The 13,761-nt window shown below is 37.4% G+C and overlaps 1 protein-coding gene across 5 annotated transcripts in view; it reads right to left on the bottom strand.

Annotated features, from left to right (window-relative positions):
• Positions 1 to 1,032: 1,032 nt before the first annotated feature.
• The window catches only part of neto1l (neuropilin (NRP) and tolloid (TLL)-like 1, like), a 63,185-nt gene continuing 50,456 nt past the window's right edge, over positions 1,033 to 13,761 (bottom strand). For 2 of the 5 annotated variants that reach the window (XM_067486002.1, XM_067486003.1), the window contains exons 10-12: positions 8,527 to 8,640; positions 5,465 to 6,092; positions 1,033 to 3,547 (exon numbers count right to left, since the gene is read on the bottom strand). In XM_067486002.1, coding sequence (XP_067342103.1) covers positions 3,460 to 3,547; positions 5,465 to 6,092; positions 8,527 to 8,640 — 830 coding nt within the window. In that variant the 3' untranslated portion in view covers positions 1,033 to 3,459. Of the gene's footprint in view, positions 3,548 to 4,498; positions 4,574 to 5,464; positions 6,093 to 8,526; positions 8,641 to 13,761 lie in introns of all 5 variants that reach the window. The other 3 variants (XM_067486004.1, XM_067486006.1, XM_067486007.1) reach the window with 3 other exon arrangements.

A 13,761-nucleotide genomic window follows, 5' to 3' on the forward strand; every position in this document is an offset into this window, starting at 1 on the left:
AAAGCAGAAGAAGTTGGAGCTGAATTCTTACAATTGATAAGACAGTGTCTTAAGGCGGCTTGTTGTGGAGTATGTACAGACAGTATCAACAGTGTTTCGAGAATTATCAGCCATATTATAGCCGAGGGGATTTAGTCAGGATTTAGTTGACATGTTACAGAAGGAGTCAGGAATCAAACCAAGAACCCTGGTATTGGGACCCCCTGAGCCACAGTTGCCCTCAATGTTAGTTCACGGGAATGTTTTGCAAAAGTAACATAAAACGTAACTCAAAGGTTATAAGTTACTGTCTTTTAAAGCAATATTGTAACTTATTATTTTCAATGAACAACAATAAGTAATATGTATTATATTACTTTTGTAACAAGTAACGTCCCCAACACAGATCATGCATGCCACGTCCTCCATGCTAAAGAGCAGAGACCATCTGACTTCTGACAGCACAGTTTAAAAGCCAGCATATGGTGTGTGTGTGTGTGTGTGTGAGAGAGAGAGATGGGGGGCATTAGTACAGCATAAGTAACTTGCACATCTGTTATGCCACCATTAATGCTGAGCATGTATATACTGGTTTTAGAGAAACATATGCTTCCATCCACATGACATCTTTTTTGAGAAAGGTCTTGCTTATTCTAGCAACACAATCGAAGACCACATTCTGTTCAGGTGCTAAATTGTCCTGTCTAATGACCTTACGCGCATTGAAAAATTTAGTTTTTGGGTCTTTTTATTCTCCAACAGACTAATTTAAATAGTGCTGATTTTTTATTTTATACGATCATCAATAGGCAGTCACATTCATAGTGAGTATAGCTAAATGTTATCAAAAATAAATAAATACTTGAATCATTATGTAAAATACACACTTTATGTTGCTGAATTTTAGAACTCATTTAAAATAAACTCCCCCAGCTTGCTAAAACCTGAGGACATGGCCTCAGTGCCCTCAATGGTGATGGTAGAGTCCTGAACTGAACAGATTAGGAAAGTATTGTTGCATGCAATAGGAAAAATATATTATCACATTATCAATCAAATTAGCAAACATCAGTTTATTGAAAACATTCTGTCCAGAATTTTTTTTTATTTGTTATCAAATAACTGCAAATGAATTAAAAAAACACCACAATTTAATGAAAATTGACAGGGAAAAACAAGTTATGTTCAGACATCAGGAAAATTGTGAACAAATAAAGGTTAGTTGATGGGTCAGTAGAATCACGTTTGCACCAACATCACTTTATTTCATACATTCTTGTCTTAACAGGCTTCAGTAATTGTTTAGATATAAAAACAACCTGATAGTCTACTGTAGAGACGTAATTTCAAATTCAGCAGCTCAGTGATACAGTTTATTGGTTACATGAAAATGATTTTAAAAAACCTGATTCAGTTTTTTCCCTCCATGAACAACTTTAGATTAAAGGTACTTTATGTCTCAAAAAACATGTCCATTCCTGGTTTTGAAATAATCAGTGTTCCATGGCTCGTCAATCCTAGCCAGTTGTGGAGCACAGGTAAGGAAAATGCACCTTTGTAGTCCAAAGAAAACGAGAAAACTTGATGCACAACAAACTTTTTTTTTTTTTTACTTCTCATCACGACACTCTACATAGGTAAAGTTGCTAAGGGCAACAGTTCACTCAAGTCGCATAAGGGAGAGAAACCTTAACTCCGAAAGTTGTCAAGCTTGGCAAGATGCAGAGGAGTGATGCACCTGTTTGATGTATCTGCAGAGAAATGAAAACACTATTACTATAGGTCTGTCCTGGGTCCTACGATTTTCTCTCTGCCTAGGCTGCTTGTAGCCAAATAGGTTCAGACTTACTTCATTGCTGAATTGTCTGCCTCCATCTATGTTATCTATATAGTGGCAGTTGAGTTTGTGACTGATACAGGAGTAAATGTATGTGTGAGCTGTTTTAAAATGACTATTTATAAGTGTTGACACGATTGTAAAACAGGGAGGACACACAGAAAAAACAATGTATAAACAGAAAAAAAATATTTTATTCAACATCTGCAGTATTATGAGTCTGTGACTGTGTAAATGAAGGAAAAACAGAATGGGGAGCAAATGGATGCAAATAATATACTGAATACAGAAAATAATCTACACATACTTGAAGATACTGACAGTATGGAACTAAAAATAGGACAATGATTGTAAGTGTAATAAAAAAGCCATGTCATATGAATGCGTTTGTGTGAATTGTTTGTGTGTGTTTATGTCACTGAATTCTGATCTACTTTTCTAAGTCTTGACATAATAGTTTTTTTCCCCCTTATTTCTTCTTTTAAAAGCAGCCTCCAGGACAAACGCAGAACGTTAATTAACTTGTCTGTGAGGTACCTGTGATTACCAAAGACTGAACCATTATGAGCAATTTTATTGCCCCTGTTGGTGAGAAAAGTCCTTTAGATCTGGTCTTCCTTTTAAGCAAATCCACCACAATAGACAGAACAAATCTAAATCATGTGATCAGATGACCTTTTAGGCCAATAAAATGAAGAAAGGTTAAGCTTTATTGTTATAAGCTTTTTACAAAGCATCAGTAAAATCAGCCCTGAAAGAAAATTTAAGTAAATGTAAATTGCAATTGTTTTTAAAAGTTTGGCGTAGTATAAAAGTCTGTTTTAATACAAACATATTAAGGTTCTAGTAAAATAGTTAGGAGACAAACAGACTTGAATTAAATATCTTTGCCAAAAGAGAGAGAGAGAGAGAAAAAAAACAAGTATTCTCATTCTTCAGCAAAAACAAAGGTGGCTGTCAACAATTTAGTCAAAATTTTAAAAGAATTTGAGTTAAAATGGAAATTGCTGAATGAACCTGTTTATCACAGTTCTTTTTATGTAACGATGTAGCTAAGCAAAGGCATGCAGTGCATCTAATTCATTTTAACATGCTTTTCTAAACATGGCTGTTTATATGACTTATTAGTAGGTGGTTGTCTTTTATATTTTATGTCAGTATGTTAATGTTTTAAAGGACATAAAATAAGCATGCACAAGCCATTAAAAGGATCGTATCTTATTGTTTAAATTAAACAGCTTATGGTTACTCAAAGTTATTAATTAGGTTAGTAATTAATTTAGTTGAGTCAACATAAATCTTTTTAAACATAACAAGCATCTATAGTTTTGTATTTAAATCATTAAATGTAAGCTATTATTTTGAAATATACATGCTTAAAAAATTAACTTGAAGATGGAGGATCATATTAATTTTGTTATCTGTGAGAAATCTATGACAATTATCAATGTGTGCCAGATTTAAAGTTCAAGAATCAATAAAGATCCATATCCGTATGTAGAGCACAGAGTTGACGGATTTTCAAAAATTTCCCGCTTCACAGCGTTGCAGCGGAGGATTTTTCATCTTGTCCTTTTTGTTCATCTTCACACACGAATACTTATTCATTATGTTTTTGTCAAAGTGTCCCTTCATCATCAGCATCATGCTGGTGTAAATCTCCGCTCCGCTTTTTCATATGTCAGTGATGCCCGTTCGTACTGATCCAGGATTGCACTATTCTCAAGAAGTCTACATGATGGAGACAATGCAACATAATGTAGAACATAAGCAGACACACATACAACAGGACAGCACATTTTTCACACTAAAAGACAAAACAATGGGTAGCACTTTATGTGACAGCTCCATTTTATACACACATCGAGATGTGAACAAATCTACATCCACATTTTTCTACCAAGTTTAACTATTTAAGAATTAAAAAATAATAATAATTAAAATAATAAAGCAATACTTTGTTGTATGAATGTATTACTGTACTAATTGCAATTTCACAAATGCACAACCCTGGAGCATACACATGAAATGTTACACAAAAGCAAAAATATAATGCATCACAATAAACCAAACACAAAATCAAATACTACAAGTGACATAAGTCATGCAAAAGAGAAATTCTGTAAAACTGTGCCAGAAAAAAAGATTTGTAAACTATAAAGAGATAAGGTTTTAAAATCATCTCAATGTGCCTTCTTTAATATGTGCCAAAATCCCACTGATGTAATGTAATGAAACCATCCGGGATTGTGTTCATTTTAAAATTTGTGCCTTTACATTATTGATAGAACGATGTGCTGGAGGCCTACTGGGAGAAAACTAGAAGAGGTTAGGCATGTTAATTTAAAACAAATTTTAAACAACTTCAACTAAAGATGATTGAAAAACTCCATGCTTATGAACATCACTGAGTGATACAATGTACGTCTTCTGGAAAAGAGGAACTCACAGTAAACTTACAGAGCATCACAAAACAAGCTCACTAGGACGGCAAGACGGCTGCAAGCAATAAAAATACTTTGGAGAAAATGAACATATAAAAAAAAAAACCCAGAAAAAAAAGAAAACCCGCGCAAAAACATTAAAAAAGAAAACAACTTACACAAAAGTTTTTACTGACAGAGCAAACAATGACTGCACAACAACATATAAAGATGTTGATTGTTGGATAAGGGTGCTTACCTTGAGATTGTCTCTTAGACCCTAGTTGTGTTGTACTCTGATTCATGTTTGCTCAAAGAGCCAATGAGGCAGAACCTGAAATGTCACGGCTCTTTCATTTAATATCAAACTGTTTTTGCATAGAGAGGTCAGAATGCATCATACTGTATGCTACATAACAGCAGTAAAAGTCTTTAGTGCTTTGCTAGTCTCTGGATGCCTTGCATGCAGATGTGTAAAATAAATTACTTAACAGTCAAGAACAGTGTGTAAAGAGCACATAGAAAGTGCATGCAGGAGAATTACATGTCAAATGTGTTTTCTCCAAATAATGTACTCTGATACCTTCAAATAGTGTATTTGTAAACATGTACTGTTACTGTTCTAGCAATCAAGGTGCAGGTACACAATAAAATCACTTTTTTATATAGAAAAAATGTTCATCCCAAAATATTGAGTTATATAGAATATATCATATCAGTATCACATTTAGGAAAACAAATACATTTTTCTTTTAAGCTGGCGTCAATGAAGTAAGTCATCATTATTAATATCAGGCACCAATTCAAGCCCTTTTGTTAAAAGTCGAAACTGGACTAATTACAGAATTAACATCGGAGGTGTGTACAGTATTTGCTTAAAGTTCTCTGACAAACCTCAAAGTACAGTGGAGTTTATAAATGTAATCTATAAATCACTATTTGAGGAAAGCTAGCAAGGGATGCTTGACATGTTCAAGAATGAGCATGCAAGAAGGGCAATCAAAGTTTAGCCCTTTTTAAAAGAAAAAAATTGGGAAGGTTTTTAATGATAAAAGGGTAAAAAGGTCAATGCAAAATAGAAGATTTTATACTTTAAAAAGAAGAAAAGAGGAATAGCAAAGCTGAAATAAGAGAAAAATAAAACAAATGTAGGTATCCCCCACACCCCCCATAGTTAACTCTACAGCTGTAGTTCTTCCCTCATCAGAAATCTATGGATACTGACCGCTGTACTGCCTTTTCGTGGCGTGAAAGCCGGTGGCTGGTGGTGGGAACTTCTTCCAGGTCGTCGTCCAGGTCACATCCATTGTCTGCTGCTTCTTGCGAGTAGCTGTGCTTCATTACCAAGATGCTCCTGCGGTTTCCCGCGGCTGGCAGCAAGGGCCGCACCGCCATCGGTGGCTGTGGAAAGTCTGTGAGCAGAGTGGCTGCCGCTGCATCACGGGCGGTCAAGTTTCCACGGCTTCCTCGTCCACTGAGTGACAGCTGGGATATGTGTGCCGAGCCCGGGTTGGAGGAGGAGCCGCAGTGGTGATCGTAGACACAGCGTGAAGAGGCACGGCGAAGGGCGTGGTAGTTCTCAAAGTCTTCTGCCAGGTCAACCAAGTCTGCTGAGGCCGCTGCAGCTGTGGTGGCACTTCTTAAAGTACACAGCTCATAGTGAGGTGGCTCAAAGACCTCCTGAAACATGGTGGGGTCAAAGTCCTCACGCCGCAACACATATTTTTTACGTGGCTGCTTTATCTGGACGATGACCGAGACGATGAGGAGGATCAACACGATGCAACAGGTGACACCAATTATTGTCCCGTTTGTGTTGTTCAGGTTGTCCAGGATGTTGGCTTTTCTCTTTTCTGCGCAGTGTAATGGGAGATGACACAACAGATAGGGGACATATATTAGAAAGTAACCAATATTGACCTTTTAATTTGAACATCACTATTAAAGACGAAATAGATTTTCTTTTGTCCTATAGAACTGTTTCTAATATGATTAGCTAACTGTTAACTAATCATATGTTAGCAACCTAGCACCAGGGTTACAGGCTTACATTTAATTTAATTACATTAGCCAATACAAGAACAGCGTGCTTGAGGTCCATGTCGTCTACATGGCTCATAAACTCAGACATTCAGCAGAATAAGACACATGGGCTAAAGGCAGTGTTTTCAGCCAATAATTAGGATAATCATAGTTTAGGATAGCAAGCGACAGATGATAAATTCTGGCTGTGAAAGTTGTCATTTGGCCTGCATGATCAGCTGTCACTAGATAGAAATGAAAAGCCTAGTCTTCCTTCTCTTATAATCAAAGGAGCAATTGAGTATTCAGAGTATTAATCTGCTACTGTAAACTACATATGTGCTGCACCGGAATAAAAAGCTTGAGAAGAACTGTAACAGTAACTAAGTAGGCTTCCGCTTTGTGAATGGATGTCAATATTTCATTAGCAATAATTCAAAGAATAAGAAACTCTAGCTCACAGGTAAGCTAAAGTGTAAACTATTAAATGGACCTTATCATGTACACGATGGACTAGAAGGTCATAGTAGTTCACAGCTAAAGTCTATTGATCATAAGGGAAGCCATGGAAAGGAGCACAATGTATAGAGATGTGAGCTGTGGGGGATCTGTGACATTCAGGTGCTGGATGAACTTGCAGCACAGCACAATGACTTTCATTGACAGTAAATGGTTACATTCAGAGGCGTAAAGGAGAAAGGAATAAAACTTGACATTTTACCACTAATGAGGACAAATGTGGGCACTGCAGTAGACCAACGGTTTACTAAAGCAGGGAGTAGACAGAAGACAGAGTAACAAGTTGAGAAACATGGTCTCTTCCTGTTGAGTTCTGCATAATCTCAATCTCAGACTCCAGGGTGGAAGGTTATGTTAGTCTGAGTGAGGAATAAGCCAGGTGGGATTTTATTGAATTCATGCAATTTGTCATTGGCTGTTCTTAAAGCTTCAGAGATTAGACATACAAAAGACACTGCAACATATCTTACTGATCCAAAGGAAGGAAAAAAGTAAAGAGATTGAACTGGGTGAAAGAGTGTGTGTGTGTGTGTGTACACATTTGAAAAACAAACTAGAGCACGTGAATGATAAGCCAAGCACAAAAGCTTAATGATGACACATTGCATTTATTTATGTGGGAGTTAAGGTGCAAAGGGGCTCAAGGGAGCTGCCATATACATCTAATCTTTCTTACTTGCAATTGAGTGATGAATCATGAAAGGTCAAGGAACAGAACACTAATTAATTTGCAATGTAATAAAGAAAACAACATTTCTCCAGAGTTTTCATACACCTCAGCTAATTATTGGTGCAGCATAATATACAGGATATCCTACAATAAGGAAATCTCAAGTCAGGGTTGTGGATATATTATGACATTATTAAAGGAAAACAGGGATCAATGTATAGATCCAGTGGCTTTTCTAGCACAGTGGAGTGAGGGGAAGAATCTAGATGGGAAATTAAGCAATTGACTTACATGTGTGTGAATGCACAGGACCTCACTTGCCTTCAGGCATAGATACAAAGTAAATCAGGGAGTATGTATTTGTATAGTGCCTAATAACAATTGAAGTAGTTTTAAAGTTTCATTAGTAATCAAAATTCAATGAATAATTTGGAAAATTACATTGTCAAAATTAAAATTTAACAATTTATTTTTATAATTTTTTTTGTCCTTTCGGCTTGTCCCATACGTTCATGGTCGCCACAGCAGATCATTAGTCCGCATGTTGATTTGAGTTTTTTAGGCCGGATGCCGTTCCTGATGCAACCCTCCCCAATTTCTACCGGGCTTGGAATTGGCACTGCACGGCTGGGGATGGGCTGTTGGGGTTCATTGTATCGCCCAGGGCACGACTCTATGGTCAGTAGGCGGCCACTCTTCCAACTGCGCCTCTGCCATTATTTTGCATTTGCATAATGCCAACTTTTATATTTATATGGGCAGGATTTGAAAAAATAGCAGAGAATAAAATAAGTTGCCCCTCAGAGAATCCTTTTTTCCCACTCCTCAAAGCAGAAATAAGACCCTTCTGATGACTATCATGAAGAATAGAATGAAAAAAGAAAAAAAAAGATGAAATATGTACTGTATATTGGCAGTAATGTTGGACATAGTCCCTCTCTTTGTCGCTCTCCTTGGTGCTGAAATATTTAAACGGAATCTCTCCTTGTGTCTCTCTCCATGGTGCTGCTTTTGGAGCCTACAACTGTTCCTTCATCAGTGACCAAATGTGGGTCATATTAAATGTAACAGCTCACCTTTACATTGGTTTTCATCCCAGGGGTAGACACAGTTCTGCATGCCGTTACACACCAGTGTGTTGTTTATACACATGTTACTGTGACAGAAGAAGGCATCTGCATCACATGGGGCTGGAAAATGAAAGACCACAGTTATCACTCTGAAAGTAGAGATCTATGCCCTTCCTATCTCTAAAAAGTCTTCTTCCAATTGAATATTAAGTCAAAAAAGTTTAACTTCTTTTAACTGTATTTCCAATCATTATCACAGAAAATATGTAGAAAACTTAAGTATGCAACTGCACAAACCAGTATTTGAAGTATGGCTGTAAATAAGTTCAAGTGTGCCAGATTTTGAGGAAATAGATTTGGATGGACATTGCACAAATCTGACCTGTTCCATCTGTTCTTAATGAATTTTCATCCTCATCCACTTCATCAAACATTTGCAGAGACAACTTGTGGACATGACTGAATTTCTTGGAATGTGTGTGAATGTATGTATGTGCCCATAGACATAGCCATGACATCATGCACATATTAGAAACCCAATACAAACAGTTCCTACTTATGCAAGATGATGTTTATTTGCCCTGGGTTCACAGCCCTTGTCAACACAAATCTAAATCGGGCAATAAACAAACACATGATCCATCACGACAGCTGCCGTCACAGCAAGGCCTGTCTGCTACGCTGCCATCTGACTGTATGCCTACACCTTTCTATGACAACAGAGTGGGAGGCGGAGCTACATATCAGCAATTCATAAGATCATTGTGGGTATGTTGCAAGCTCCATCATCAAACAAGCCCAAGTCCTCTGATTAGACTGTTACCCCACTATGATCAATCACAGAAGAGCAGTGGCACATCAGCTTAGCCACAGGTTAAAACTATAATTTATAGTGTAATTTTATCCGGCATTAGTTGTCTCTCATTCTCGTAGGATTTTTGCATCATGCTGATGTGATGTATTTCACTGCAAAATTCACTTTCTTACCAGGCTAATTCATGAAGTTCCTAAACAGAATTTCAAGAAAATCTGTCAAACATCAACGGCTTGTCCGGCTTCCTGCCACAACCCTCCCATTTTCTTTTAATAGGGACTGGCACCATGGTGGCCCTTGATGGCTAGGCAGGGCCACTCCTGTTGAGGTGGGATTCGAACCACCGGCCTTCTGCATCACAACCCTATGTTCTACCCATTGAGCCACAAATCTGTTGTATCAAAATGTATATAAATCAGTTTAAGCATGTAAAGTTATGTAGATCTAAAAAGTGTTTGGACTTATTCTCCACCTTAAATAAAAGCATAAAGTGAGTAAAAATAAAAATACTCAGTTATAAGTCCTGTGTTCAAAATATTGCCTATTATAGGTACATATAGATAATATTCATTATATTTGAAAAGTTATTATTATAGGTTTTGTATGTAAAGTCTTTTTTTTTCAAATGACGGAACCAGATAAGTGTAAAGGAGTGAAAATACAATGTTTACCTTAGAAGATTATTGAAATGAGTAAATTTACTTTGTGACACCATTGCAGAATTTTTATTTAATCAAGTATACTACTATACTTTTACTTTTAGTTATTAGTAATTTTAGTTGTTTTACCTTTTTACTTTAAGGACCCCTTCACTGATTTTGAACTAGCTTCTTTTGTTTCTAGTTTGGGTAGTACATGTAACGGAATGGAATTAAACTTCTTTCTGATTTCCCTACATTAAAACATCTCTAATTCTAGCTGAAAGGGCCTCCAGATGACATCACTTGGAGGAACCTTCAGTTCATATTATGTCATCTTGTTGCTCACACTGGAGATTATAATCATGGTCAAACTGCTTTTCCCGAGCTGCCTGAGATGACATTATCTGAACTCCTAATGATGAAAAACTCCTCCTAGTGATGTCATCTGGAGGAGTTTTTCAGCTAGAAGCAGGGAAATATTTTAACATAGGGAGGTCAGAGGGAGGCTTTGAAGCATTAATGTACATTTACACCCTAAACTAAAGCCATAGAAAGCAAGTTGAAAATTGGCGAAATCGCATTTTAAGATTTAAGACATAAACTGTTTTTGTTTTAACAAAACCAAAACCAAAACACTGATTAAAATAAAAGTCTCTGAGAATAAACATTAAAAAAAAAATCTAATTATATTTATTTATCATAGCTTGTTTTCTAGCTATTTATATATGATCAATATAAGAAACTATCTGCCCTGTGGGAGAGTATGTGGAGGTCAAAAGTTCAAAAAGTTATTTATTTTGCTGCTGACACGTGAACATAATGGATGGCTCAATTTAGTTGCAGGCTGTTGGAAGAAATATCGTCCCTCTTTCTTTCCCTCATTCTCTTTTCTTATCTTACTCTTTTCCTTCCACAACACTGGCACTGTTTACTAAAGCAGCTTGGCAGTGGTGTGGCAGAGCTGGAGCCTATTTGACAGTGTGACCACTGTGATGTATGACTGTTTTCATCTCAGCACTCATCCCAAGTGAATAAAAACACAACAAATTAGAGTGACTTATCTCTCTCTGAATCCCATCCGTTGTGGATCTAGCATTTCCTGACTCATACTGGCTCTCTGTGTGTGTTCTGAAACCCTTCTCATTTTCTATCACTACACCTGCTCTTTTTTAGTCACCCTTTTTATGTCACACTGTACAGTACAGTGTGTGCCAAACCTGTGACTATCATTGCTGGCAGTCACCACCAGATGGAGCACACTTCATGTTTTCGCTGCTGTGAACCCGCTTGACTTCTCTACACACCATAGGGGGGATACTGCGCGTCGCAAAGAGCGTGATCCACACTGATCTCCTGGTAAATTAATTTCAAGACTTTCTCTAATAAAAGTGGCCTTTTGCCCACACAGAAATGTTTCACAGTCACTGCTGGAAGCATAAATTAACTCCTCAATGAGTGGGTGATGAAAATAGTCTGCTGTCTCTGCAGACAGGGGGCTCCAAGAGCAACAAGGCTTCTGCAGCAAAAGTTAAACAATTTTTTCCCCCCCTCTTTCCTCTTTTTCCTCTAGGAGTTTCCTATTTCCTCCTCCCTGTCATTTTCACTCGATCCAAATGGCTTCAATCATCTCTGATGTCAACACATTTGGCCAGATATCTCCTTGTCCTTAGTGACTGTCCTTTAAATACCACAGTGTTTCTGTTCATCTCTCTGTAACTCTGTTATAAGGGAGATCATTCAACTGGCCATCTTACTCATGTCCAGTTCCAGTAGTGAGAGTATAAATGAGGGAGGCACCAAGAGACACAGCTCCTGGACTGATTCTCAGCAAATTCCCCACACTCCAGCAGAACTAGCAACACATATTGAGCCAGCTTAGGTTGGAAGAGGACTAAAACAATCCTCTCCGGCTGAAAAAAGTACCCGAGTATAAAGGGAGAGGAGGCAACACAGCTGATCCTCTGAGGCTATCCACCAGTAACACTGACATGATGCACTTTCTCCAGGCAGTTACCGTGTCACTTCACACCACTGACGCTCATTCAGCCTCTGCTCCACTGCCGACTTGCCTCAGCCATTTCCGCACCTATGTTAGTAAGACTTTACACCCTTCAACGTAGTCACCACTTGAAACATCTTGACTGCAGTTCTAAAATCATCTGATTCACTTCTGTACAGAGCGTTGTCCATTGGAGAATTTCTGACTGCATTTAGTATTTACCAGAGGGCTTGTGATCAGTTTAGTGTATTGTGTATATTGTGTATTTGAAATATGACAAAAATAATGATTTGTTTATTTATCTGCTCCTCCTTTGTTTACAAAACAGTTGACTACCACCCAATATGATTATCGTCTTTAAAAGTGTTTAGCTTCACATGTACTAGTGGCACTCTGCATTAAAATTCAAAACATAATGTCTGGAGTCAAGTTGTGCTTCAGTTGTAGAAGCAGTTCATCCATTTCCAGTCTGGTATCTGATGGATAAGGCTGAATAGTATTAAGATGTCATCCGTCCTACACCTGCTCTATGATCTGCTCTATGATTTCCCCCACAGACTCTTCCCACTATAAATCTGGCTCTTTGCTCTCCAAAATAAAATTTACATTAAAGTATTTAGACTTTCTCCTTTAGGTTAAAATACTATACATTGTAGCCTCCCCAGCTAGTATGTTTTTGGAGCTATATTTTGACAGTAACAAGTTGAAAGCTTTACCTTCTTTATGGAAGCTGCAGGCCATTTGCAAAACATTCAATCATACAGTACCTTTTGTAGCATAAAAATCATGAAACACCAGCAAGGAGGAAAAGGAGTCAGTCAGTGTAAGATTACTAGATACTTCTCAGACCTGATCCTGTTCTACTATAAATTATACTTCAAATCATACAAACCAATTTTGTCCCTCTGTTTTATTTTATTAGTTAATTTAGAAGGATTTGCCTACAGGACGTGTGCCTCATTCTCTGCCTTTTACTTGGATACTGCTTTGTTCCATTTTCATCACAAGTATCTGTGTCTCTATTTTCCATTGTTAGGACTTTGAGAACATTAAAGCCCCCAACGTTCACAGTTTAGAAGCCAGTCACAGGGTGTTTTGGCTTTATTTATCCAGTAGCTGGACAGCTGGTCATTTTCATTCTAAACCACAGATGTTCAGCTCAATGCTCTTTTCTTTGCTTTCTGGAGTTGGAAAGAACTGTATACACAGTCGCTGTTTGTGGTTATTTATGCACAAACCAGCCTCTGAAGACTCACATTTATTTCATAAAGTTATTTACTGCCAATTGTGTTTGTAGCATCATGTATCTCCACGTTGTTGTCTCAGTCATCCTGAAATGTAATACTGCATGTAAGTCCTTAAGCTAATTCTTTATATACTGCAAAGATACAGGGCAAAGACAGTGGGCTTTGTCAACAAATTAACTGAAACACATTTGCTGTTAACTAATAACTTAATCCCACACAATTTAGTTTCTTACTACAAGATCCATCCATACAGTGCTTCATATCTAACTGTATGTTGCTGTAAAATGCTACAGTGTAATATCCCCACAGTATTCATCTTAATCCCAGAGCATCCAAGATAACAAGTGCACAGAGATGATATAATCGGATCTAAGGCATAGCCATATGGTAACAGACATTAGCATACAGTGCTGATCTCAAATGCTTCCATGCATAAAGTAAAGATGCTTGGCAAAAAAGAAAAAGAAGTGATTTGTGTAGTGAAGCCAGAGCAAATTTCCATCTGCAACCCTAGAGATGGGTGTCTGTTGATGAGGCGTA

This window comes from Channa argus, chromosome 19 (genome assembly GCF_033026475.1).
Source record: "Channa argus isolate prfri chromosome 19, Channa argus male v1.0, whole genome shotgun sequence".
NCBI lineage: Eukaryota > Metazoa > Chordata > Actinopteri > Anabantiformes > Channidae > Channa > Channa argus.